We start from the raw sequence: 27,733 nt of genomic DNA, 5'->3' as shown, positions 1-27,733 counted from the left end.
CTGAGATATGACATCTTACTCAGCTTCCAAGAACACACCAGACCCAGAATTATTTCTTTCCAGAACATTTAAGCCCTTACAAATTCCAAAGCTTAAAAAAAAAGTGCTTAAAAAAAATTAATGCCGTCACCACTTCTTACTACCACAATGAATGCATACAAAAACTATTACTTCTCCTTGGTTATTCTCCTTCAAAGGGAAGAAACAAAAGGTTTCTTCATTATTTTGAGAGTTCTCTATGCCTCAGCCAGATTTTCTGGGAAGTGACTCAGTATTTTCATGAGAGCAACTGAACAATCATGAGTTTGGGTTTGGTTATTGGCAGGTCCTTCTTCTCCCCCTCCCACAGGGGTGTGAATATGATGGAAAAGTCAAGGTAGTATGAAATTGCAGCCAGCTAATTTCAATCTTTAAAAGCAAGACACAGAAACCAGTTTTGCAAAACACCAAGTCTATATTTACATCCACATGTAATAATATACTCAACTAAAGTGAAATACATTATAAATTAAATGAGTAATGTGTTCCTACTGCTTGACAACTTCCGGTTTCAACAATTAAAACAAAATGGAATGAAATAAATACATAGAAAGAAAAATCAACAATTTGTACCTCTATATATGCACTGTTACCTCCAAAGAATCATACAAAACCAGTAGTATCCCAATAGTTAATACTGATGGGCAAAGTGTATTCTGAAGTACAGGGCTATCTGCCATGAAATAGTCTTCATGGTCATTTTTCTACTTAACCCTCAAGATCTCTACCAAAAAAAATCTTGAAGGAAACTGTACCAGCATGAAGAGAGATTAAAAACATCTTAGGTCTTTTTACTTAGACATCTTAATACAGCCCTGTACATGTTTTAACCACAGAACCTTGGTAAGGTACATAGATGATAGTTACAGCATGCATTCTATAAGACTCATTGGAAAGATCACGCAAAAAAATAGATTAACCATTTTCCAAGTGAATCAGTCTTCAAAAAATAGGCTATAAAAGTGCAAAACTAGGAAAACAAGTCTAGATTATGTACATATGGCTCAGCTTATGAACAGAAGAAAGGTAAATAGTGTACAATTTCCTGATACACAGCACTTCATTACATTGCCAGTTTACAGAGACATTAAAATTAGGTCCCACATTCAGGAACTAAGACATACAACTGGAACATCTCAAGTTGCATAATGAAAAAACAAGAGTTTCTAGGTTTTGCTATTTTACATTTTGCTATTTGAGGGAAGAGAGCAAAACAAGCAGTGCAAATTTTTTCTTTTTTTTTTGTTTTAGTAAAATATATGGAAGTCAAAGCCAGATACAGAAGAAATCAACTCTTTACAACAGGCTTTATGAGAAGCAACTAGGAATGAAGGTCAAAATACACAACAGTTCTGCTTTACTGGCTGGTAACTGGCCATCTTCCCTTTACAAAAAATAAACTGCATGTGCATTAGAAAAAACTCTTGTCTTCACAGAAAAATAAAAGGAGATATTATTCTCCCATTAACAGTTTATTCCTTACTCTGTTTAAACACCCAGCAGATGCTAAAAACCAACATTAAGAAGCTTCCAAGCAGAGTCAAGCAGGCTACACCATAGCCACATCCCTTTTTGAAGTCTGTGGATCCTGTATTCATATTGCAAGCCTGTTTGTGACTTTACAGTTTGGACAAAGGTGCAAAGCAGTTTCCTCTAAATGTGGTTTAGTAGAAAACTAAACATTTGAAACATTTAGATTAGTATCGTGTCTCATGCAAGTCCTATGTACTTTTGACTATAGAGGTTCATTTAAGAAACTTCTCTGAACAACAGCAACCAATGCCAAACCAAGAATCCAACCGTATTTCAGGAACACCACACTGACAGACTCAAATGTCAAGTATCGCCTCATCCATGCTTTTGGAAAAAAGCTGGAATCAACTCCAGAAGAACAGATCCCTGCTCTTCTGGAAGTACACATTATGATCTTAACACATGCAAGGCAGATCAGCATAATGTCAGCACCACTGCTTTGATGTTCACAACATTTATAAACTGGACAGTTTCAGACAGTTTATTTGGAAGTTGTTTTGAGAAACTAACATAGTTAAACAGGAAAAACAACATATGAGAAACTTTCACCTTTATGAAAAAGGAGCATTAAACCAACAGGATTTCAACTTCTGTATTTACAGTTTACCTGAGGTGCAAGGACTATATATTCTTTCAAAGAAACTCTTTTCAGCAGCGCTCAAGTATGTAAAAATATAATTCCTACCTAATATTTGGTCAATTAGTTCTAATGAAAAATACTCCAAGTCAATGTCAAGACATACATTCCCCACACACCTTCATAACCCAATTGTTTAGACTACCTTTTATGGCTATTTGGTATTAAATGTTAACAGAACCAATATTATAGAACTGTAGTGTTTTTATATACAGTACAATCACAGCTTAGTTCAGTAGCTTTCACCATCCATTTTCCTCAAGGGATGAACTGCAGGTATAACTCCATAGAACATGCACTTGAATCCTTAAGACCTAGAACAAATAAAAAAAATAGGATTTTGTATAGAACTAGAAAATAGCATGACAGTTTTTGTTTGGGAGAAGTAAAAGAAAGAAGATGATCTTTACCCTTGCATAAATGTATTCAGAAATTAATATTGCCACATACAGTCTGTCCTGTATTTCATAACAAATGAAAACTGGCAATCAAGTCTCCTTTTGAATACTCAAACTCCAAGCAGAAATACAGGCAGGAAATTGAGTTAGCTTTTTTTTTTTTTAAGAAAAAAGCAAAACCAGGCAAAAAATGCTTAGTGGGGGACAATAAAAGCAGTAAGATTAGAAGACTATCAAGAAATAAAGCAAAGTATTTTAAAAGCTGTCAGCTAGAGGTCAGACTGCTCTGCTTCCCTAATATGTAAAGATCTTTTCTAAAAAGACTGCACACCAGTCCAGGTACTGTAGCATTCAAGGGGTATCTGCTTAAATTTCAACGAGGAAAATGATCCGTGGCTCCAATTGAGAAAGAGCATATGGATATATTTATTTATAGACTTATTCACTGCTTATCTCCTTAGCAGCTAAGAATGTTGTGAACACAATGCAATTGTGAAGTTCTGAGATTCAGCTACAGACTGAAGAGATGAAGCACAGGAATTCAGCACACCAGGCTAATTCTTTTCACTTAAGTTTGTTTCCCTTAAGAGGCTACACCCATCCCTCAGTCAAACAAAGGAAAAGCTATTTGGAACTACCTCACCAGCACACAAAGATAAACTGTCAAGCAGCTATCAGGAAACCCTTACTTCTCTATGAAATAATCCAGCAGCAATCTTGTTAGAGGCAGTTCTCAAGAGCTTCAGAAGTTGTAAAATGAGTAATGCCTCCATTTTCAGGAAGAACTGACCAACACAACCTCTCAAGGACTAGCAGAGGATTCACAAACTACGATTACAGGCACGTCCTCTCATCTTTAGTTCCCCACATCGTTCCCCCACCCCTGTATACTGACACAAGGGGAAAACCCCTTGGTGAACACTTCCCACTAGCACTGTAACTAATTAATATACTTATCTTTTTTAGAACCTGAATTTCTTTTGGGAAAAAAGCATCTATGCATTGTTTTTTTAAAAACACACAAAGTACATCATTACCGATATTCAAAATAACTACTGCTATATGAATATTTGTGTCACTTTCTAAAAGGGACTTTGCATTTTCAGATGTTCTGGATCAGACTTTCATAACCTCTCACCACACTTATGCAGAAACATTTGATGTTATGAATACATCATAATGCAATATTCAAGTAACAACTAGTTCAAAAGGTTTGTTTACCGTTTCTTGAAGTAAACTTTCAGGTCTTCTTGTCACTTGGTCGAAAGCGTGCATTGCCAGGGAAACCCTCATAACTCCGCTTTTGCAGCACACTGCTAGATAAGTGTTGGTATGACACTGATCTTTTTCCTGACAAAAATAAATTTAGATGAGTTAAGTTACTTCCTGATATTCTAATCGGTCAGACATTCAACTGGCAGCACGTCTATGTCAGCAACCAGAACATGACAAGTTGCCAGAGTACAACTCACAAGCAAGGCTCAAGGTGGACAGCTATTCCTTGTCCTCTTAGAAATTATAGGACATACAGTATCCAAAACTAGAACAAGGAGAAAAGCTGTAATTTAAGAACCTCGTTCTAAGCTGCATGCACATATTATGGCAGGCTATGCTCATATAATTTGCAAGAGGTCTCTCTGCTCAATTCATCATACAGTAGGGTTCACCTTAAGAAGTGAATACCTCATATCGTATGATACCTACATATTCATTTCCTGCATTTGTTTGAAAATAGAACTTGAAATAGAAGACAAGTAAACTACATTATTACCTTAACAGATCATACTGATATATAGAATTTGTAAACCCTTAAAGAATGTTAACATACACACATGAATAACTTTGTTAAGCAGTTTCCAGTATAGTAGACTGGTAATTTTATATTTATCCACCATTATTCACTCAGATTTATATACGTGAAATCAATGCCTGTTCCAAACCAAGTCTTTGTAGCTTAAGTAAGTAGTCAAAAAATACTTCATAACCTAAAGGAAAAGTCAAGGATCATTTTCCCCCCCAAGAAACAAAAAGCCCAACTGCCATCCATATTCCATGAAAGCTTTAAATGCAGCACTGAAAAAACCTAGCAAGCTTTAATTAAATTAAAATGGCAAAGCTAAATTAATATTTCAACAGAATCTACAAAGCCATTGGAGTGTGTCATGAGCAATTGTCTTTAATTTGCAGTCTCTGCCAGATCAATCAACCAACAGGTTATCCTTGATAGCATGTTGCCATTGCAAAGGCAAGTAATTTGAAAATAACACAAACTGAGTGGTTTCAGAATGTTTCTGTCTCTTCAGGGCAATACAGAGTGGCACAGCTTACAAGCAGTAATAGAAGGCATCATGCTTTAATCAAGCTTGCCAAGTGGAACATATTCTCATGACAACTTGATCCAGCATTTAACATGCAATATAACATGTTCATAGGACCTAAGTAATGTTGCCATAAGCACATAGATCCTTAGAGAAAGATTTTTGACGTGTTCTTATAATATCACCAGGGTTGATTAAGACTATAGAAACATGTAGTAAATTGTATATATTACCAAGTACCTCCATGGAATCTCAACTCTCAGACAGACAGTTGTACCTAAGTTGTATTTTCTTTGTTAAACTGAAGAAACAAGAATTTGCAGAAACTCGTCTTCACCATCTCCAACCATATTAGAAAGTCTAATACTGAAAGTTTCCTTACCTTAACCTTCTCAAAATCAAAGTTTGGTTTCATTCATATACTTCTGGGCAGAATGGTTGGAAAGCTAGGCAATTAGCCTTAAAAGCCTATGTTTTATTGCACAAGACATTTCTTGAAGTTTTTAAGAAAACCCCCATCAAGAGGGTCTTGTTCCACAAGTCTTTCCAACATCAGTAACAACCGTGAAAAGTTGCCTTGAGATGGCACTGCATAACCAGCAATGAAATCTTTTTCTGTGACAATTACACTGTCTAATGATGGTAGGTATAGCTTCGAGTGCTCTAAATCACAAGAAACAATGACTATAATTTTGACTACAAGCTGCTGTCTCCAAGCTTGTACCATAAAAGAGGAAGAAGAGTCTACCACAGATTTTTCTGGTTGACAGGTGAAGCTTTCAGAAGAATAAGGTGGATTCCAATGAAGTCACTGTTTAAAAATGGTATCACAGATGCCAATTCCACAGACTAACCTCTCTAAGAGTGTTGGCAGGAGAAGAGAATTTTTCTATTCTCAAGGTAACACTGGAGAGAAGCAAGATACTGACCCACCACGTCCAGTCCTTGAAGGTACAGACTTGTCAAGACAGCTGAAGCTACAAGTTTTTATTTTCCCCTTCTTATTTTAACTAAAATTAAGATGTCTTTATACAGTATCAAGACAATTCTCTATAAATCCTGAATGTTCTCTCCACTCATAAGGTAGCCATGTCATGAAGCACAAGTTCTCAGTCAGTTGACTTGTATGCAAACTAGCATTCTGTTCAGTCCTTAAGGACTCCACCAAATGATGAGATCACACATTAAATTCTTAGCAGAAAGTAGCATTCTTCCAGGCTTTTTATCAGTGGTTATCTATATATTCCACAACTGCATGAATGACTTCTGCATCCAGATAAGAAAAAGTATTTAACCCCCTCAGATCATTAGGAATATCAAGAGGCAGCAATAACACTTGTCCTTTTGCCTGTCCCTGTGTATTCTATGTGTAACCCAGTGCTCACTGCACATTCCTCAAGGCAATTAATGGCACAGGTCATCTGACACAGATGACAGTTGATGAAACTAGGAATTAACGCTTTCACAACTGTTTCAACAAGTCAAATGTGGTGCTAGCTTTGCCTTTGTCCTTGCCAGACCCAGTCTGGAAGCAGAGCTTTAACACTTGCCTTCATTTTCCCATAACTCACTAGTAAGCCCACAACCTTCATATACACAAAAACCAGAACAGAGTTGGTGAATAGACTTTTTACCACATAACAAAATGCAGGTTTAGTATTTTTCACTTTGCTCTGACCTAAGGTCACATAACTCTGCTTGTTACCTCAGAAGTGACCTTGCTGTTTCTAGAGAATGGGAATATTCAGAGTTTAGTAGATACCTTAAGACTACAGAGCATATATAGGCATACTATTCATTCCCACAACAGAATCTTCATTTCAAAATTCAAATTCCTATGTTTAATGCTAAGTCCATACTGAAGCTCAGCTGAAAGTCATAGATATCTTCTAAAAAGTCAGACAACTGCTTATACATCGCCTAGCATCTTTCAATTATGGCCTCCTATGAGCTTTTGAAAGCATTGACTAAGAAACAAAGAACGAAGTTTTTCCAGATATATCACAAACTATTTGCTAGATTGTTTTCCACAGTAAAGCCTTACTACTTAGTGCAGTGATGTCATAGTTGGAATAGCAGAAATTAGTTGTCTTAAGTATTCTGTTCCTAAGCATTATAAAAACCCACTGAGCAACAGAAGTATGAGATTTACATCATAGTTTATGGTTTTAATACATCCTTTTCTATAATTGACTGGAACAATTATCCATGACAGCTATTATTATTATTATTTTTTAATTTCTATTAGTATTCCAGAAGGTCCAACACTTCTGGTAAATTAAGCAGAAAGACCCGTTCCATATCCTGGATTAGTTAGCATGTCTTGAGCGTTCTAATGAGCAAACAGTACATGCTTGATATTAGAGACTGTAGGCAGGGAGGTGGAACTTGAATTTTAAACCTCTCTTTAAAATTCAAACCTTACATGCCAAATTCCCCAAGACAGGAGTTTGCTGAACCTGGATTTTACATTTAAAATCTAGGCACTGACTGTACTTGACGAAATGTTAACAGCAGTTTATTTTCTCTATTATTTTACTGTAGCTATGCATTTATTATTTCTTACACCTTTCTTCATGAAGTTCAAAGACATCTAACTGAACTAGGATGGAAATACAGTACCTTCTACAGCAGAGCTGGTGACTTGGCCATTGCTAGATCCACAAGAACTGTAAAGTGATCCAGAGCTATATGGCTCATAAGGTTTGAGAACAGTCAGTACTTTAGGAGGATCAGCATCATCCGAATTCAGAAGCCCTTGTTTGGTTGGCAAAACAGAGGATGCAGGTTTGGTGCGAGAACATTCCTGAGGTAGCAGATTTGCATATCTGTTTGCAACACGAAATCTGCTTGTTTCATATCTTCTGTAATTAGCCACTGCACAGTCACTTTGTTCAATAACTACCACACCATGTTTCATTCTTTTAGATGATGTTTCACCATATTCTAGATTTGCATTGCCCACAGATTTACTACAAAGATAGTCTCTTCCTCGATGACAAGACCAGGCAGATTCGTTTAGGTGAGAGTCAAGAGCCCCATTCATACTGCTGCTTACTACACCAGATTGAGACATTGTGACATTCAGAGCTTTCATTTTAGATTCAGCTCTTTTTACTCTGTCCAGTACTGGAGAGACACTGGAACTGGAGTGCATTTCCTGCTGAGGTTGTCTATAATTATTTGCCTGAGCTCCAATATTACTTTGCTGTTTGTGAAACTTGAGGTTACTTGGGGCTGTGCTGCTTGAATCAGCCATTGCAAAAAGAGGGACTTTGTTCTGGGAAGGGTGACACTGCTTGGATTTCCCCGTTTGCAACAGTTTTTGTGGAATAGATGGGGAGGCCTTACTTTTATTAGGATTAAAAGACAGAGGAAGCACATCTTTACCAAGCAGAGCAGGAGGGCATCCAGTGCGTCTGGCTTTAGCTAGAGCCTTGTTTCTATAGCCATTTTTGTTAACAGTGTCAGGGTTGTATTTGTGCATCAGTCTCTGGTGCATCATTAGGACTTCTGGGTAGAATGTTCTGTAAGTACAAAATGGGCAGGTGCTGGGTACTAGGCCTCTAGTAGTTGAAACCACTGAACATTCTTGTGAAGTCCCAACAGATAAGTTCAAGGGCATTTCTTGAGCATCCACCATATGTTTGTGTTTGGAGTTCTCATAGCACTCTCGTACATCAGTGGTATTTTTTCCATCCTTAAAAGCACAAACATACTGGACGTCATCTCCCTCTGATTCCACAGAAGCCTCTCTCTCTCTTTTATGCGAAGCACTGGGCTGAACTTCCTTTGTTTCCTTCTCAGTCTTTAGTTTTTCCAAGTAAGGAGCAGACACATTCTCATGCATTTGATTCAAATTGTTACAAACTGAACGTTTGATCGATTCTCTAGAATCATTTTTCATTCTTACAAGGACTGTGCTGCCTGTTGCATTATTCAAGGACAGGATTTCCTTTTGCTGCTTTGTGGGTGGGCAGCCCTCAGCATCTTTGGCACCATCAAAAAGCCTCTTCAAATTTTTGGTTTCTTGAGCACCATCAGCAACCAGAAAGAGATCCGTCTCCTGACTCTGCAATGAAGCTTTGCTGTCACCTTTCACATCAGCTGCACTATCAGCTTGCTTGTCCTTGTGATGCCTCTCTAAATGATACCTCAATGAAGTTTTCTGTGCTGCTGCATACTCACAGAATTCACATTTGTACGGTTTTTCACCTGAAACACAGTTTTATCAGTAAGTTTTATACAACTTGAAGTCTTGAGTACAATTAAAAACAAGGAAATAATCTAGACTTTAGAACAATAAAATAGATTTTTCTTACCCCTTTCCCATATTCTTAAGCCCCACACTCTAAATCACATAAAACTGTCTTACTGCTTTTGCTAACTACAGTGACATCTTCTGGTTATGAAGAAGATAGTTCCCTATGCAGAGTATCAGCTCTGTTTGGCAGAAATAAGCAAGCACAGCTGTGGGTCAACTCCAAAAATTCATACATAGCCCTTGATCATATTGCAGGTGTGCTATTCAACAGCACAAATGTTACAGTTCTATAAAGAGAGCTGTTTCAAAAGAAAGATGGACATACTTTAATAGAAGTAGAATGAGTTTGCTTGGCTACAGACAAGTTTAACTGAAGAATACACAGCTCTTTCCCCAGGTAGCAGCAACTAACAAACTTAATACTTGGAAGTATTTCTGTGTTTTCCCTATGCTGTGAAAAGCAGAAAGAATTTTAAGGTTTAAAACAAGTACTGTTAAGATTACAATATAATTGGCCCCAGAGAGATTTACACTTAGGTATATAATGAACTACTTTTAAGAAATTAAAATCAGGTCTTTTTCCCAGCATTAAGAGTAATCTTTATTTTTAACATCAATAATTTTGAAGTCAACTTTTGTTTCACTTCACCAAAACCAAACGTCCCATCCAACTGGATTCATCACTTCCTTCCCCTCCCATAAAGCTGAAGCCCATTTACCTGTATGAGTTCTGAGATGAATATTGAGGTAATAATTTGAGCGAAAATACTTTCCACAATAGCTGCATTCTCTGGAGGCTCCAAGACTTTTAACTTTTGCTCTTTCCAAAACATCTTCATTTTTATCTTTGAGAGAAAATATAGCTACATTATGAAGAGCAAATGCAAGTCTGTAGTCCCTTTCAAAACCATAAGCAACTACGTTAGCTGTCTTTATTAAGGAAAAAGCACAAAAGGAAGAACTGTTGCCAACTCCTGCAATCTGCGAGCATCTTTGGTTCTGCACTGATGTACACTCAGAAAGCAAAATGGTTTAAAAGGTTTCCAACTGTGTGAAGTACCACCGTGGTCAGTGACTGAAACGAAGCAGCCCCACAGAACAAAGGACATAAAACTAGGCCTCAAAGAAAACACATTTAATTCTGTAATAACCTACAAGAAACCATTGGAGAATGGCCTAAATGAAAAAGTCACATCCATTAGAAACCATATTCTTATATTAAAAGGGGAGTGCGTGAGTAGCATGGTTATTTGGACTGTAAACCTGTCTCGAGCACTATGACACAGCACGGGATGTTGCCCTGCAGAAAGAAGGTGGAGAGGACACCTGGTTTTTTCCTTTATTGTAACATTAAGTCTGCACTAATCAGTGAAGTGTCATGCCCAGAACCACCAGCTTGACTTTAACAGGTCATCTTTCACTAGAATCGTGAATGCTTAAGCCCTGACAAACAGGAACGTGGCAGGGGTTCCTAGTTCTGTGAAGCACGTGGTTCGAAGAACTAATTCAGACAAACTGAAGTGTAAGCGATAGCGATGACCACTGGAGGGCGGCATGTGCAGCTTAATGTCTAACAAGGGGAGAAAGCTCACACACAAGACACCATTCAAATCAACATGACTTGATGTTTTTACAACACAAACTGCCAAAGAAGTCAACTTAAGTAAAATATCCAAGTCAAAGCAAACTAGATTGCTACAGTGGGAAAATAAAGGAAACGTTTTGCTTAACTAAGATGTTAGAAACATGATAGACAGCTTAAAATGATTTTCCTAAGTTACTATGCATTGGAAAGTTTCCATACTGGAAATGCTAAGCATGGCTAAACTGTGGCCAAGAGCAGCCAGAGCTGTTTTAAACAAACAGATAATGTCCCAATAAGCATGACTCAGCATCTCACAATGAAAGCTGTTGTCGTTTTGGATAAGGCACTGCGAAACAAAACAAGCAAGCTAACATTAGGTAATATTTTTTTTCCTTTGTTATTGGAGGCAACATTAAGGGCAGCACATTACCAGAAACAGAAAACTCAGTCTTGTGTGCCAGGACATTCTGTACGTTGTCTTTTCTAGTGATTATGCAAGTGTCTGCTCTTTAAATGCAGACTTGAAGCATGTCACACACAGCAGTGCGAGTTTAGCTACATGGCTTTTTGCTATTCCATTTTGTCCACAGACATGCAAACTTTTTCAATTAAGGAATCATTCAGCATTGGTATCACATTTTTCTAAGGCAAAGTGAGGTTCAGCATTAACCCTGGGTAACATACAGTTCATCTGTTCTATCAAAGAAGAGGAGCTAAGCATATTCCTCTTGCATACACAGGATCCACATATTAATAGTCCATATGCACATCCTTAAACAACTAATTTAAAGTTGCTGGTCCTGACACTTGGCCTGTCAAGCTAGATACCATTCAAAAGAAACGCAACCCATGGATGGGTAGAAAAACCTTGGAATTATTCTTTACTTCTTGGGATCCCAATAACCACTGATTTTGAGCATTGAACATTTTTTCTGCCCTTTCTTACAAGATGCAGAATCAAGTGGGAAACATACAATGACTTGTTCAGAAATACTACCTGTAAAAACATGTGCTGTACAAGAATGCAATGAATATGCAGTATACCCAGTAGAAGTATGCATCCTGGTGGGGGGGGATACAATTTTTCTAGACAGATTGTTATTGAAAGTATTTCAATAATCCCAGAAACCCAAGTCACCACTGCCAGAAGGCCCAACACAACTTCAAAGACCTGGAAATACTTGTGTTAGAACATTTCCTTTTCTTATTCTTCCTCTCCTCTCCCTTTTTCCCATCATACTACTTAATATTTCCAATGAAAGTTCTGGAAAAGGTCATTAAGAGACATGATGCATTTTTGGCTTTAAACAGTTCCCAAATAGTAACAGTTATTTCAATCTCATGCCTCAAAATGCTGCTCACCTAAATTCAGTGTTTCGGGAAGCCCATCTTCAGACCCATCTTCAGATCCTCCTTCCACTCGCTCTACAGTTCCATTTTCATCTAGGCTTGCAATTATATCAGTACAGCACGACCTTGAAGCAGCTGAAGTCTCCCCATCCGTCCTCCTGTCTCTCTTATGCACTCTAGAATGAAGGACTAGCTGGTGGTATGTTCTGAAGGCTTTGCCACACTCTGAACAGTGTGTTGGTTTCTCTTTGTTCTGGGACAGTTTAGAATCCATCTCCATAGAAGGCACTTCACTGTTGGGATGTTTCAATTTGTGTCGGTATAAGTTACTATTCCCTGTATAACTGCTGTTTTTATTTACTTTTGACTTCCCTGTAGTTTCAGTCTGGCTACCTTTATTTGCGTTCCAAATTTCACCAAGTTCTTCTTTATCAGAAGATGAATCATCATTGTCTGTACTTCCTTCTTGTCCTGATTCTTTAGTTTGGCCATGGCCAACTGCAACTTTACCTTTGGTAGCCAGCTGCCATGCTTGATATGTGTTGAATGGATCCAGCTCAGCAATCCATTTCACAGGTTTTTGTGATTTGTCATTTTCTGGAACCACTTTTGGTCTTAAGTTCAAAAATCGCAAAAACTCTTCTCTTTGAGATGTTTCTTCTAGATTGGGATCATCAGTCACCTGGGGGCTTTCGCCATTGGGTACTGATTCTTTGGTGTGCACTTTACTGTGCTCAAGTAGAGTCTCTTTATTGAGAAATAGGAAGCCACAAACCATACAAATTTTGTAAGGTGATGTTACATTTTCAGTTATGTGTTCCTGCACCACCTCATTTATTGTGATGGGGCTTTCAGAACCTTGTTGAAGCTTGTTTCTAGAACCAGGCTTTCCAGTATGTGTTCTCATGTGATTTTTGAGGAACCATGGCTCTTTAAATCTTCTTCCACATACATTACACCAATATGTGAAAGAATCTTTATGTTTTTTCATATGTGCTTCAACATCAAAAGCCTCATCAAACGTTTGTCCACAAACCTCACAACTAAGTTCTTCACTGTCCTTTTCATTGTTTGGAGAAGGCAAATTGGTTCTTACTTGACATTTATCTAGATGACTAAGATACTCTGCTTCAACACGCAGGACAGCTGGTTCACAAAGAGTAGGCCTATGCTGAGTTAAAACATGCTTTCCAAGTTCTTCAGGATGCTTGAAGGTCTCATCACAGAACATGCAGTCCAGAGGCATACATCCTTCAGCTTGCATGAGAAATTTTTCTTGCAAGCTTTTGTAAGAAATAGTATTTGTTCCTTTTATTGTCATTGAGGCATCGTTATTCTCCATCTGTGCACCAACAGTACTGGCTATTCCATCCAGTCCATCCATGTATGCCAAGAGAGGCTGAGTTGGCATGTTTCCTACGTTCTGTTCCCTATTACGTGTTTTAATGCAAGGTTTCAGTTCTTTGGGGGATGTTCACTGATCACGATAAGGACACTTGTAAAGTTCTCCAACATGTGCTTGCAAGTCTGCTAAGCTCAAAGTCCTCTGCCAAGAAAAAGATCTTTTTCCAGGAGCAAAAGATTATTTATTTTCCATTTTTACCTGCGTTAACACATCACTGAAAGTGCATCCACTGGTTCTCTCAGTGACACAAATGAGGTTTCTTGAACTATTTCTTCTAATTTTTCAAGTCTGCAGAAACAGTCAGTTGCACTTAGTTTTTCTGTACAAAAAGTTAAAATAGTTGCATTGGGCAAAATGTACTCGAGGGCAAGTTCAGTGCCACAAACAACTCCAGCACCTGAAGAAGAGAGAAAGCAATCTGTAAAACTTTTCAAAAGAAAAGGAAGATGTCTCCCACATAGAGAAAACTGTTGAATGTTTTTGAGCACAGAAGGTATTCATTACTAAATGTCAGTGAGGGACAACTTGAAGACACTCCGGTGATTTTCTACATACCACAGTAGAAATAAGCAGCTGTCTTAAACATTCCTCTGTTCCATTAGTTGGGCTACTGCTCTAAGACCACTGTATAATAGCAGTACTTCACTAACTATTCTAAACCTGCTCTTACCCAGCTGCAAAGAACTGCTTAAACCATATTTCAATACGTACATAAACTGAACTCCTAACAAGTAAATGAAGCAAGCCAAAGTAACCTTCCAACAACTTATGAAACCAGAATTTAGAGCCACAGTAAAACTTTGTTCAGTAATGGCTGTTGAGTAAAATCCCTTCTTCCTCCTCCCACCCCAAGACTAGAGAGCTTGGAATTAGCACTCACTGTTCTAGTACAAAATAAGCATTAAGTACAAATCCTTGTATTAAGAACTTTGTTAATACCACCACTCAGAGCTGTTAATATCCACAGATTTACAACCTCCATCACAATTAGATCATCTCGAAGTTTCAAGAAGTCTAATGATAGTGTTTCTTGAGCAGTAGTTTAGTATTTAAAAATCAGCCAAGAGGCCAACTATTACACTTCCAAAGGAAATGCTTCCCATTTCAAACTGCATGCAACACCAAATGTGTGTTTGATTATACTCCAAAATGAAAGCTTAAAATTCCATAAGTTTTAAAGGGGCTATGATATAGTTAATTACAAGTCCCATTTAATTTTTTGAACTCTTAAAAGTTAAAAAGTCCACTAGCAGCAATTAATTGCTGCCACTCTCTTAGGGCAGAGAAATTAATAGTTATGGAGTTCAAGATCCCACTTAGTCAAATGCTGGGGTAAGGGAAAGATTTACCAGAGTAGCACATGCTCACATAAACTGAATGGGAAACATACCCAGAACAAAACCTTCCCAAACACAAAAATATCTAATCAGAAGAATGCATTCAGAATTTGACTCCAGCCTCAGACTTTCACAAATTATTCCATAAGAGAAGCTGGCCAATGATCCATATCACTTGAATTAACAAGTCTCAAAACACAATGTGCTCTATGGCTCACAATAGAACACAGTATGAGCAAAGTATGTTTTTAGAATTCGTCTTTCCTTTTACTTTGCTCTTAGTTAAGGGAAAAACAGAAACATTTCACTTCATCTCAGCCAGAGAAAGAATAACCATTCCAAATAAATCCTGTAATAGATCAGGCTATAAACATGTTCACAACAAACAGTAGGAGCAGGCAAAGATACTGCACTGCTGCAGTCCCAGCCGAGGTTACCTGCCCCAGCTTTTCCTGACAGCTTTGCTATTCAGACAGCAGGGGTGGTGTTCAGTTATTGAATCTCAAAATCACTTCAGTTTAAGGAAGCACAGCAAAACATTAGCAGGAGTAGTAGACAGAACACCTCAAACACTTTTCCTCTCACTGCTCCATGGAATATTCTCCCGTTTCAAACTGAAAGTCAGCTTCTTTTCCTACCATCATACTAACAGAAGAAAATCCTGGAGTCTATAATAAAGATGAATTAAAAACAAAGTCAGCTGCCAATACAGTTGCCAGCTGCTTGTATTCATCTTCTCCCTGCAACAGCAGAACTTAATATTCTTGTCGTCCAGTCACCTAACCAAGCGCTAGACAATTCATTTGAGTACCAGGAAGCCAGAGTGGTCCCTTTTGGCTTCTTAAAATTCAAAGACTATGTCAAAGGTTCACAACACGTCACAAGCCAACAGGAAGAACAGAGGGAATTGGGTGGAAGGGTAGGGAGTGGAAGAGGGACCAAGCCACTGGCTGACAGGAGGGCAACAGCAGAACCTGAATTTGCTGCAGCCAAAAAATCCCTTCTCTAACAAGGGCCTTTATTCCTTTTTTTTTTTTTTTTGTTTTGTTTTGTTTTGTTTCTTTAATCACTGTCATGATTAACACTTCCTCCTTTCATAATGACTCAAAAATCTTTTGTAGCAGGCAGATTCCTTCAGCCTGTGGTGTGATACTTCTGAATTGCTTCTGCTGCAGCCTTTGCTCTTGCCCTATCCTTTCAGTCAGTTTTGGCTTTCTGGCTTTCACTCACCACTAAATAGGCAGGTGGAGAAGCTATAACAAAAGTTTGAAGCTGAAGTGTTCAAAAAGCTCTCCTTTTTCATAAAGCATAAGGAAAAACATATCAAAGGGTACTGCTTAGCATGTTTTACTTCATGTTTCAGCTTGCTGTTTTGTTCCATTTCTACTGTAGTTTTAAGAGGTATTTTTACACAACAGGATAACATGCTGCAGCACAGCTCATGTGCCTAAATGGTGGCTATATGCCTGAAAATAATTTATTTGCAAACTAAAATGAACAGCTACTTTGAAAGGTTCCTAAATGCCTCTAAGGAATACCTAAGCAAAATTCTAGAAAGGAGCTTAAAGAGTTTAACATATTTACTTTTGCCTACACAGGGAAATATAGTAGTAGATAAGAATCATACCCCACAAAGGTCACAGGCACTACTGGGAAGGAAGTGCCCCCAGTCCCATGCACTGAACTGCTGAGATCCATCAGTTACATCCTTGCTCCGGCCCAAGAACACAGCAACTGCCACCCTGCTACACTCCCCACCCTGCAGCATTATGACATAAGCACACAGAGAAACAGCAGAGATGTCACTGTGGAGACAACACAAATGAACATCAGAAATCCACATCATCTCCCACCCTATTTCAGCATTCTGGGATGAGATGAGGGGAGAAGTTGGTGTACTCATTTCAATGCATCAAAATAGAAAAATTACTTAACTGTCTAAAAAAAAAAAAGAAGCCAAACTTGTCCTTACAACTGCATGTATAAATAGCCAGCATATAGCTTGCACATGGATCACAAGAAGAGTTTTACAGAGTTGTGTCCGAATTTATTGGGTATCAATTGATTTTAATAAACCCTTTGAAGAATCCTTCCATGGAGCTCCAAAGCTGAGTACACACCCACCAACCTGCATTGGCTGCTGAATGTTTTTCAGGCTTTTGCTGTGTTTAATAGGAGGGTCTCAACAGTTGTGAAGGACTGGTCACAGCTCACCCTCTAGGCAGCACTGCAAAGCAGAGCAAGATATTCCTGGCGTAGAACCTAAAAAGGCCTATCTGCAGTTCAAGCAGCTATTTTTCTTAGAAATGCTATTCCATACAAGAGATAATGTCTATGGATTTAAAAAGAAAATCTTGAAGGTAGAATTTGTGAAGAAAACTGCAAATGTATCTAGATACTACCATTAATGTCAGAAAGCAAGCTGGAAAACTGCATTCTTATTTATTCCATACGTCACTGTGATTAGACAAATAGCTTTCTGAAGCAGGACACGATTTTACACTCATTGTTTAGACAAGCTAATATATGCTTAAACTATAAACCAAGTATATGCACTAGGATTTTATCCACTATTTAAAGAGAAAACAAGCTTCTTCCTAGCGAAGATAATATTATACCCTGGACCTGAGAACCAGAAGTGCTGATTAATTACATTCCTATTCTTCAAAACACTATAGGTACCAGTAAAACAGCAAGAGTTGCCATAATTCTGTATTATTGCTTACTTGGGAAAGCAGACAATCTGTAGTTCAGATGAGCACTGTAACTACTTGTGCCTGAAAGTCTCTATTCTGGCAAAAAAAACCCCACAAACAAACAAATACACAGTACCTGGGGTAGCTTCTGTCATCTTTCACTTTCAGGAGACACAAAGGGAGGGACAAAAAGAAGAATGGGACAACACCAGTATTAGACAGCCAGAGACCTTAAGTAAAACAGCAGACTAAAACAGGAAACACTTCCTTCCAACATCTGAAGAGAAAGCTGTAAGTTTGCCACAGATTAACCTTTAAGTTGAAAATAGAGGATGACTCTCTCTTCACATTTCAGTGAGTTCACATTCAGCCTTCTGACTTCCCTCTCCACCACTTGTGGACAACAACAGGCATCCCCAGCAGTGAGCATAAGGATCCTGCCTTGCTCTGTGCTCCTGGACACCTCCCGTGGGGTCACTGCCAGAAGTGACATCTCTTCTCAACTAAGAACACTGCCTGCTGAACTCCATCCTTCTGGCAGCCCAGAGAACTTCTCAAGCTGCAGTTCACAAAAGTCACATCTAACCATGTGGTCTTAAATCAAATACTTCAACATGCTCACAGCAATACCCATTATATTTATGAATACCACAAAATGTATATAAAAAATTGAACTCAGCAGATGAGACTATCTTGTTTTCATCGTGGTTGCTGTACAACCTAATAACCACACCAAAAAGCTGCTGCATATAGCTAGATTATTAGAACGAACTAAGTTTTAATTAAGCGCCTGTAGAGAAGTTTAATTTACTTTCATTAAATTACACAACTGAAGACTACACGTTGTAGTCTCAAAGATTTCTTTGGGAAATGACCTATCAGTAGTAATTTTATTGCATTTCTACTTCCTGCATTTCAAAATTTCCATGAATATGTAATAAAAATTCTAGACACACCTTTCTGAGAGTAGCAAAGTCCAGCCACTGAACTTCTTGCTTCAGACACCACAGAACACTGGGACTGAGAGCTGCATAGCTGGTAGCAGGAAAAACAACTACACCTTGCTAGTTGTGTGCTGGCAGAAGTAACAGTTCAACTGTAAAAAGCTAACTGGAAGAATTACAGAAGTTCACCTAGTTCCTGCAACAGTTTCTTAAAAACAGAAGTGAGAAAACTAGAAGAGAGTTACAACTAAGTGATAAGTAACTTCTGTACATCCTACACAAGGTGCACCCAGACAGCTACTCCAGCAACTCCATAACATACCCCTAAACAAAGGCCAGCAGCAAGCTGTCGTACTGCACTTGTTCCCAGGGTTTCTTTCAGTGCCCTGTGGAAGCTCCACAGTCACATGCAGCCCACTGTCAGGAACACGTTCCTATCCCAAAAAACTCAGGGAGCCATTTGCTGCAGTTTAGCTGTCTTTGTTTGGTTTTGTAACTATGTTTCTTTCACTTGAGAAACTTTCACATTACAGAACTCGGCTTATTTTCAATGTATCCCTTCAGTTTTCCCCATGTCTCAAGATGTTTGAGGCTGAATATCCTTCTGAAACATTTGTCTCTTAGTATGTTTATACTCAGAACAGGTTCCTTCTCTTCAACACTGTTAATGAAACTTCTCACTCTGCTGCTGGTTTATGGGAAACCACTGACAACTTACTGAAGCACCTTTTGTATTTCCATCTACAGGTTTTGCTTCTGCAGAATAGTTGCTCCCATTATGCCTTGTGAACATACATAGAGTAATTAACATCACTTTTTCCTTACTGAGACATCCCCACTTTGCCTGCAAATAAAAAACACCTTATAGGGATTATTTATTTCAGCTGGGCACAACTACATTCAGGGCAACGCTGATCATGGAATAGCTCATGCATAAATACATCAGACTGTTTCTTTTTAAAGGAAAATCTAAGTTCAGGCTTGGTTATTTTATTTAGCGCTTTTTCCCTCTCTCAGTGCACAAAGTTAAGGCAGTTCCACCACACCTGGCATGCACAGAGGATACGAGGTAGAAATACCATCCCCAAATGGCTGCTAACAATATTCAAGAGCTACAGACTCTCAAGATAGTGCCTACGGGGTCCTAAGGCTGTGTACAGTGTTCACAGAACCCAGCAGTGACAACAGCTGTGTTAACAGTACTGGTGTGCCATGTGTTCACATCTATGTTTAGTCAGAACGCAAAGCAAGAAGTCATTGTGAGGTTCTAATTCACCCGCTGCTTCAAAACGTTAGTCAAATTACCAAGTACCCAGAACATGAAATTTCAAGCTTGATTCTTCAAGTCTTTGGATTTACATATGTCAAACACAGAATATCCTTTAGGCATTTTCTAAGTAAGGCACGTCACATCTCACACAGAAAGATCTCTTTCCTGTCCCAGTTTAAGGAACAGCAGCCCCTAAATTTAGGGAATACATTATTTGCTCCATAGACTAAGACCTTATTTATTTCTGAGAGAGCATCAGTGTCCATCTGCAAGTGACTTGAGCTGAGAACTGGAAAGCTATAACACTGGCATAGAAAAATTCACCTTGCAGAATAGCAGTAGAGTCAGCATTTCTTCATAATGCTATAGGAAGCCAGTAATTTACTCTTCATTACTGTGAGTCCTGTTGCCTTCTAGGGAAGGGAAGAGCTACTCCCTTCGACATTTTGACTGTTAATCATTTAACAACTTCCCAGTTCATTTCTGTGTTAATAGAGTAGCATGAGTGCACCTAATGTAGCTTCTCATCCACATTTTTTCTGCCATGTGTTGAAACAGAAAAATCTTTTTCAATAGAAGTTTGTTAATAGTTTATTCTGATAAAGAACTAGCATGAGAACTTTTAAAGGAAATAGAGCTGTAGGGGGAGGAAGGGGAGGAAGAGAGTTGGTTTGTTTCAGTTGCAGGAAAAGATCAAAACGAAGATGTTCAGGTTGAAAAGAGAACATAAAAGATGACCCCAAATTGGAATTTCCACTCCCTAAATGCTGCACATCCTTAAGGCCCCCTTGTTATTCTTCATCTTTCAGGCCTGAAGTTTTCAAAGTTATTCTAAACCTTGATTCTTAGAGAGGTTTTTAGAGTTTATCTTTTTATCCTCTAAAATAGAGGCTATTTTGTTTCCCTTCAGTTACAGATCCTTGCAATGCAACTACAGAGTTTTCCAATGCAGAGGAACTGAGACAATTCATAAAAACAGGTCTGAAGAAAAAAACATACACCAGAATGCAGGAGTGTTATTATGCAGGCACTTCTCCACACACACTTCAGAAAGATTTGGTATTAAAGCTCTTTTGTAGTCAGATAAGACAGACAAATATGCAAATCATTTTCCTCCAGGAATTCAATTACCAGTGGAAAATAACTAGCAGTTAATAATGAACAATATTAGGAAAACTCCCTCCCCCCATTTCAGACATCTATACTGATAGAAACAAAGGATATCCTTTCTTTAAAAAACCTTTTCCTGCAGAGTCCCTTTTTCTTTAAGGCTACATATCTGTTTTGGCAGAGGATGGATAAGATGGACGCATCTCCTCAGTGAACTGAATGCCTCTTCTATCAAAAGACGTAACTATTCCTTTTAAAGCAGAAAACATACAAGCTTGCATCACTTTGCACATGTTTTTCCTCCACTGAGCGAGAGTAAATATAAAAGAGACTAATTCTTGGCATTAAAGGAGGAAGTGCTACAAGTAAGTATTGACTTCTAAAGTTCAGAAGGACTGCTGAAACAGATTTTTCCAGATTTTTCCCTTTTTCCCCCACTCTGAGTAGGAGAGAATTTCTCAGGGACCACAAAACTAAAGCTGACTGTAGACACTAAGAAGCAGCCAACACCTGTTGTGGAAAGGCTGAAAGACAAGAGCAATCCTATTCCAAATAAGTCTGGGACGAGTTTCACCACTGCTATAAGATGATGCAACTTCATTAAATCAAGAAGTTACGTGCACTTAAACTGGCAGTGACCCCTTACTTTACAAAACAGTTTATTGTTCTCTCCACAACAGGTAAAGACTCTTAGTGAAGTGAGTGATACATTTTTACTGTTGAATCATTTTCACCTTACATAAACTGCCTTATGTTTAGTCTTGGTTTCCATTTGAAAGAAGATATTTTCAGAGACCTTAACAGCAAATTAGATTTACACACATCCCCTTCCCCCCCCCCCTCCCCCCCACGACACCTTTTGGCAGAGGTATGTTAGATCTCTCCAACAGCCACCACTACAAAGAAGTGGTAAACTTGGAGTTTACCAAATTAGACTTAATTTCTTATTACTCAGGAGGCAGGAGTTCCTCTGTAGCAATTATGGGGAAGTTGCATCCCTTTGGGCAGCATAAGTGAAATAACAGGAAAGAGATTCTTCGCTATTCCTGGATTGGAGAAGAGTTCACTTCATTCGGGATATACACCTTCCCTTGTCTTCTCACCTGATTTCAACTCTGAATCCAACTCTTACCAACATAGCAGTGGGCTGGTAGAAGAAGCAGCAGCTTCCTATCCCTCACCTCTACAGAAGAGTGACTTTGAAGTTGTCACTTCCAAACATACCTACAATTATGTATTGGCAGAAATCAGTCCTGAAAGATGGAAAAATGCACACAGTCTGGTGGAAAGACATTTACTTCTACTAAGTCCTTCCCTGGCCTAAAATCTGAAGATACAAAAATAGCAAAGTGCTTGAAACATTTCTTCCGTGCAGGTGGGAGCTCTTCCAGAAACTAGTGCCAGTTGATGGAGATTCAAAAAGTTTTAATTGCCTGGCATTACCTTAATTATCCTACACTAGTGGACTGGAGGGATGCACGTGATGACCAACACATGGCTTCAGAGTGTCAAGCTACCCTAGAAAGCAAAGCCAGCCTCTACAAAAATGGACCTCTCCAAAGAGAGTAAATAAGCAAAAATTTTGTATGCTTTTTTTTTAGCAGCTAGTAAAAGGTTAGAAACAAACATTAAAGCTAAACAGAAGTTGTGGCTTCTCTGGACCACCCTTATATCCATTCTCCTAATGGTGTTACACACCACAGTGTTCAGAGCACATCTAGTTTGCTTCTTCCTATCTATATAGCAGAAAGAAGCTGACCAAAGACTTCACTCCATCAGCCCTGTCTACCCCTACAATGAAGTGTAAGCACAAGGGCCTTCATATCCCTTACATAGTTTATGTCAGAGACAAGCTACACTACAGACTATTACACAGACAAATGCAAGTATACTCATTGTACATAAACAAATACAGACTTGGATATTTTCAGTTGCATAAAATCTTTAGAATGCAGAAAATCCCTATCCAGTCAATTATTCACTTACACTTGGATGAGTTTCTGCTCAAATCTTTAAGTCACACTGCACTACATAGATTTTCCTGCGTATTCTAACCACGTTTCCTCTTGTACTTTCTTTTGAAATTCTCAAGGCAGTCGCATAAACAATTCAAAGTTCTGCAGTGAACTCAGACATTGTACGCACAAACAAGTATGCCTCATTTTCCTCAGCTCCTACATTGGTTTATTAAGAAATCTCATGTCTGTTCCTGTCATAGCACATAATTTGTCCTGTCCCCCATCCCCTACCCCAAAAACAAAGAAAAAAATACAAAAGAGGAAGAATCACAAAAGCAGCTAATCTATAGACTATAAGTTATAATCTTATGACTTTGGTCAGAGCACAGCAGTAGAAATTTTAATATATTCTTCTCCTGTTTGGCAGAAGAATAAAAACAATAAAAGCAATAAAACAAGATTATTTGGGAATTTCCCTGAAAAAGTTAAAAACAACCAAACCTTTGTGAGAGTAGTCTTAATTTTGAAGGCAGATGAAAAAAATAGCCAAAGTTAGCTTAGGAAAGCATTTTCTTGGTTTGTTTTTTAATTAAAATACAACACAGTGAGGATCTTACATAGCTTGGTCATATCCTTTTCCTTACTTTTGTCTTCAGTTGCAAATCTCCTGTGGTATGAGTCACAACTCTCTAAAAGCATGCATACAGTAGTCAGCACAATCCCCCGCCCGTATTAACGTACCAGAAAGAAAAACTCTTCTCAACTTTTTTTTGTTACTAAAGTTACCTTAAAAAGGAGGGTCAAGGGTCAGCAGAAATGACCCAGAGCCTGTTAAAAGTCAGTAACAGTTTGAAATAAATGTAATTATGAGATGTGAAAAGAATATCTTACTGGAATGCTGATGTTCTAAATCCAGAGTCTCAAAAATAAGAGGGCTGAGCTGGCAAATGGCAGCCCTGCTGCAACTGAAATGCACTATCTTGCTATATTTAAAGACAATACCTCAACAGTTAAGTATTGGAACATTTTAAGTGAGATAAATAAGCATAAGACACAGGCAAATATCCTCAGTTATTTAATCATCCTGAAAGCAGTGTGGAAGTGTGAGGGGGAGTTCAAAGGTCAAACTCTTCTTTCAGCTGCTTGCAAAGAAAAGAAAGCTTAGCCCATTTTACCTTAGGGAAGGGAAGGGGGGCCGGGGCTGTTCTTTCCATATGCCAGTACTAGTTACACATTTCATAACACAGGAAAGAGGGAGTGTATTTACATATACAGTGCATGGAATCTTTTACTAGGACAATGAATTCCATATCAAGATTCAGGTTGAAAGAGTTGGGACAAAAGAGTTCCAAAGAACAAAGGGAAGTTAAAATTTACTTAGCATTTCCTCAGAGCTCCTTAGCTACAGATAAAAAAAAAAATCTGAGAGTTTGTAATTAAGAGCTTACTGTAATCACCATTTTGAAAGTCAAGTGAAACTCACAGTTCCCTTTTGAAATTACTTCCCCCGAACACAGTGCTAACTGAGCACCCCGTTCATTTAAAATGTGATACTAATCCATCACCGCAGCTCTAAATGGAAGCGCAGCAGTGGGGAGAAGATACTTTCTGAAGGTTAGAAGTACTCAAAAGGAATTTATAAATGTGATCTCATGAAAGGGGAAACCAAAATGAAGTAACCTTTTGTAAGACACCCTGACAAAGGTGCTAAGGTTTATTAGCTTCCTCTTCCTAGCCCCCACCCTACATCTTGTCCCCCCCCAGCTGCCACCTAAACAAAGAAAGACATATTTCCTTAAAATGAAGGAAAAAAAAAACCCTCTAATCCAAAGCCTGGAAGCCATTCTGTAAAGACTACTTAATGTGAAACTTTGTTTACAAGATACAAATATAGCCCTCTCACCACATTCAAAACCAGAAAACATCCACTTATTTAAAGAAATACTTTTTCTATTTTGATCAGCGAGAATGTAGGTACTCATTTTAAATTTAAATTCAGCTCAATAGTGCCATATAAATACTTTAAATTCATGTATGATATGCACTGTTTGAGAATGTTTAAACAAAGGAAGTAGGAAAAGCCTCAAAATACACAGTAAAACTTAATGACTTCAATTTAAAAATACATACTGATTGCAGCACGGTAGAATTATTCTCTTCTGCTCACAGCCAGCCTTCAGAAAGGGTGAGTGCAGGCAGTGGAGTAATTTGTCCCACTGGAAATTCTGTATAAAACATCTACCTAAAATAAACAAGGCTTCGCAGCAAGAATCGTCAACTGCCATTAAGGACACACCTTAAAGTTCTTACCACACAGTAACTAAACAAGTACAAACTAGTGGTGACTGTTCGCTACTTTTGTCTGAAAAGTTAATGAGATCAATTCACCCCTCAGTATCAGATCTTAAGATAGTTTTCCTAAAAAGGCAAGAGACAAACAACCCCCAAAGACGAATAGCCAGCACTCGGGTGCCTGATGTGTTATCAGAACGCCCGAGGTTCTTGTAAATACGCATATAAATATTAACATTTAAACCTGACACCACCTAATACTAGAAGGTAAAACGCTGAGCTGCTGAGAACGCTGCTGCTCGGGTACTGGAAGGCAGCTGTTGTTCCCCTGCCTTTTCTTTTGTTGTGCTTAATCTCATGTCAAGTCATTCAACCAACTCCAAAGCGATGAAGACATAATTGAACAACCTTAACTAAAAGCTGATCTACTGTTCTTAAATAGCTCTAGATATCGTTTAACGATTCGAGAAACCCACATATTTTAAAGGAACTTATAGAATTTAAATCAGCAACTCTGGTGCATGCAGAAGAGTTGCCTGGCTGTGGGCCAAGCCAATCAATAATCACTGTAATAACCACGTTTCTAAAGTTATTTTCTTTTCATACTCATCACTCCAAAAACTTAAAGGCAGAACTGCCAAACTCGGTGCTGATCTCGAGCACGAGCTGCTAACATGTAAAACCCAGACGCTTTGTACAGAATTACAGTATTGCTCATTTTTAAAAACATTACAGAAAGGTTAGTGATCACAAAGGCACATTCTTGCCACAGATCTTAAAATATTGACTCTGTTACAGAACTAGTTAAAGGGGAAGAAAAAAACACCTCCACCCTTCCCCTCTGCCCTCCCCCTGCCAAAGAATGCAGTTTATCCTACTTATTTAAAACCGTCCTTCTGCATTATCCAAGGAAACGCTTAAACCTTAGTGTGGACATCACAAATTAAAGTCTTAGCCGTATTCCCAAACCTACAGTAAATAAGAGCTCCTAAGAGCAATAAAACATGGCGTTAAAGCATTTGCAAGCCATTGTCATAGCACCGAGCTCTGATACCTTTGCAGACACAAAACCAGCCCCCCCAGCACGAGCATGGAAGCACTGGTCAGCAAGTCAATGCCTGCTATTCAACTTGTAGTCAGGCGTTTGAGTTCTGTGTCTTCCAGATCATATCACTGCTGCATTTCAGGGCCTAATAAAATGTGAAGAATGATATGTTCTCTTTCTAACCGCATTTGAAACTGCGTTATTTCCCTCTCCTCTTTTTCACGCATTCTTACAAAAACTTCCTTTTTCACATACTTCTATAAGAAAACATCTCACTGCACCTCCTTCAGTTCCTATTTCTATTTTCGATTTTCACTGTGTGCTTCTGCTGCTGCCTCCCCCTCAAACCCACCGCTGGAAACTGGGGTAGTTTTAAAGCTCTCAAGGTCATTCCAGAAACAACAACAGAAAAATGTTGTTGCCTAAAAAAAAAAAAAAAAAAGAAAGAGAGAGAGAGAGAAAAACCTTTAAGCACACAAAACCCCCAGACTAAAAACCCTTTTCAAATCCAAACGCCTTTCATCAGCAGATCAATAACACAGCATAAAGATTTTTGTTCGCCACCACTTCAAAACTATTACACTCCAATTCAGATACTTACAGGAGTCACAGCACGTTTGGGGGGTGGCTCATTAAAGCACAGAGCTCACTCTGCTGCAGGTTTCTGTGTGGGGAACAAACAAAAACCCCACACCCAGAACAGAAAGTCCGGTGGGTATCGCGGAACAGAGTGAAATTCAATCCGCAGATATCCCAGAATTTTATTGTCCTCGCTTGGCAACGTCTTTTGTTGCTCCAGAAGTCAGTTGGAGCTTATTTATTTATTTCCTAAACTTCCTATTCCCCTCGAAGATCAGTAAATAAGAGGAGAAACGCGATGCCAAGACATGATCGTGGCTCAGGCTTCAGAGGAGGGAGGCAAACAACACAAAAAAGCTGGCAGAACGGATCAATAAACTTTTCCTTCCCTCCCCCCCGCCGCCCCACGAGCCACTTACTACGGAGCCTTCTTCCAGGCACATCTCGGCTCACAAAGGAGCTCAGCTCAGCTCCGCTCTCCTCCCGCGCCCCGCACCCTCAGTTCCGCGGGGCCAGGTACGGGATTGGAGGGGGAACACCTGCACGGGGGGCCGGGAGGAGCGGGGCTGCGTGCCCGGGCTGTGCGCCCCACGCCGGGAGCGGCTCGTTACCTGCTGCTGCTCCGCCAAGGGAGGGGCGAGGCCCTCACCTGCCCCCCGCTGCCCCCGCCCTTCCTCCTCCTCAGCCCCCCCAGGGCCGGGACAGCGCTGCCGCTGGGCGCCCGCGGCCTCACACGCGTGGGCCCCGTCAGCCACACGGCTCCCTCAGGTGCCGCCGCGTGAGGGGAAGGAGGAGGAAGGGGGAGGGGGGAAGCTCCGAAGGGGAGGGGGGGGGCCGGGGCCCCGCTGGAAGCCGACCCTCAGACCTCCCTCACCTGTGCCTGAGCCGCCTCCCCGGCCGGCATCCTGAGGTGGGGCAGAAGGGAGGAGGGGAGCGAGGGCGGCCGCCCGCGGTGCCGCCGGAGCCCGGACTC

The 27,733-nt window shown here is 39.3% G+C and overlaps 1 protein-coding gene across 8 annotated transcripts; it reads right to left on the bottom strand.

Moving 5' to 3' along the window:
* Nucleotides 1-434: 434 nt before the first annotated feature.
* On the bottom strand, nt 435-27,733 carry LOC107048990 (zinc finger protein 217-like). Of its 8 annotated transcripts, none has more exons than XM_040651071.2 (7): nt 27,635-27,733; nt 16,494-16,625; nt 12,137-13,926; nt 9,909-10,034; nt 7,548-9,140; nt 3,829-3,957; nt 435-2,523 (listed from the first exon to the last, which is right to left on the bottom strand). In XM_040651071.2, exons 3-6 carry the CDS (start codon nt 13,533-13,535, stop codon nt 3,848-3,850), a joined length of 3,228 nt encoding a protein of 1,075 aa, XP_040507005.1. In that variant the 5' UTR covers nt 13,536-13,926; nt 16,494-16,625; nt 27,635-27,733; the 3' UTR covers nt 435-2,523; nt 3,829-3,847. The 8 variants fall into 8 exon arrangements, with proteins under 8 accessions (XP_040507005.1, XP_046758907.1, XP_040507004.1 ...); XM_046902951.1 differs by lacking the exons at nt 16,494-16,625; nt 27,635-27,733 and adding exons at nt 24,975-25,069; nt 26,191-26,837; XM_040651070.2 differs by lacking the exon at nt 16,494-16,625 and having other exon boundaries at nt 27,180-27,733.

Source organism: Gallus gallus, chromosome 20 (assembly GCF_016699485.2).
Source record: "Gallus gallus isolate bGalGal1 chromosome 20, bGalGal1.mat.broiler.GRCg7b, whole genome shotgun sequence".
Classification (NCBI taxonomy): Eukaryota; Metazoa; Chordata; class Aves; order Galliformes; family Phasianidae; genus Gallus; species Gallus gallus.
Note: the sequence above shows the minus strand (reverse complement) of the source record. Positions and strands in the feature narration are given on the sequence as shown.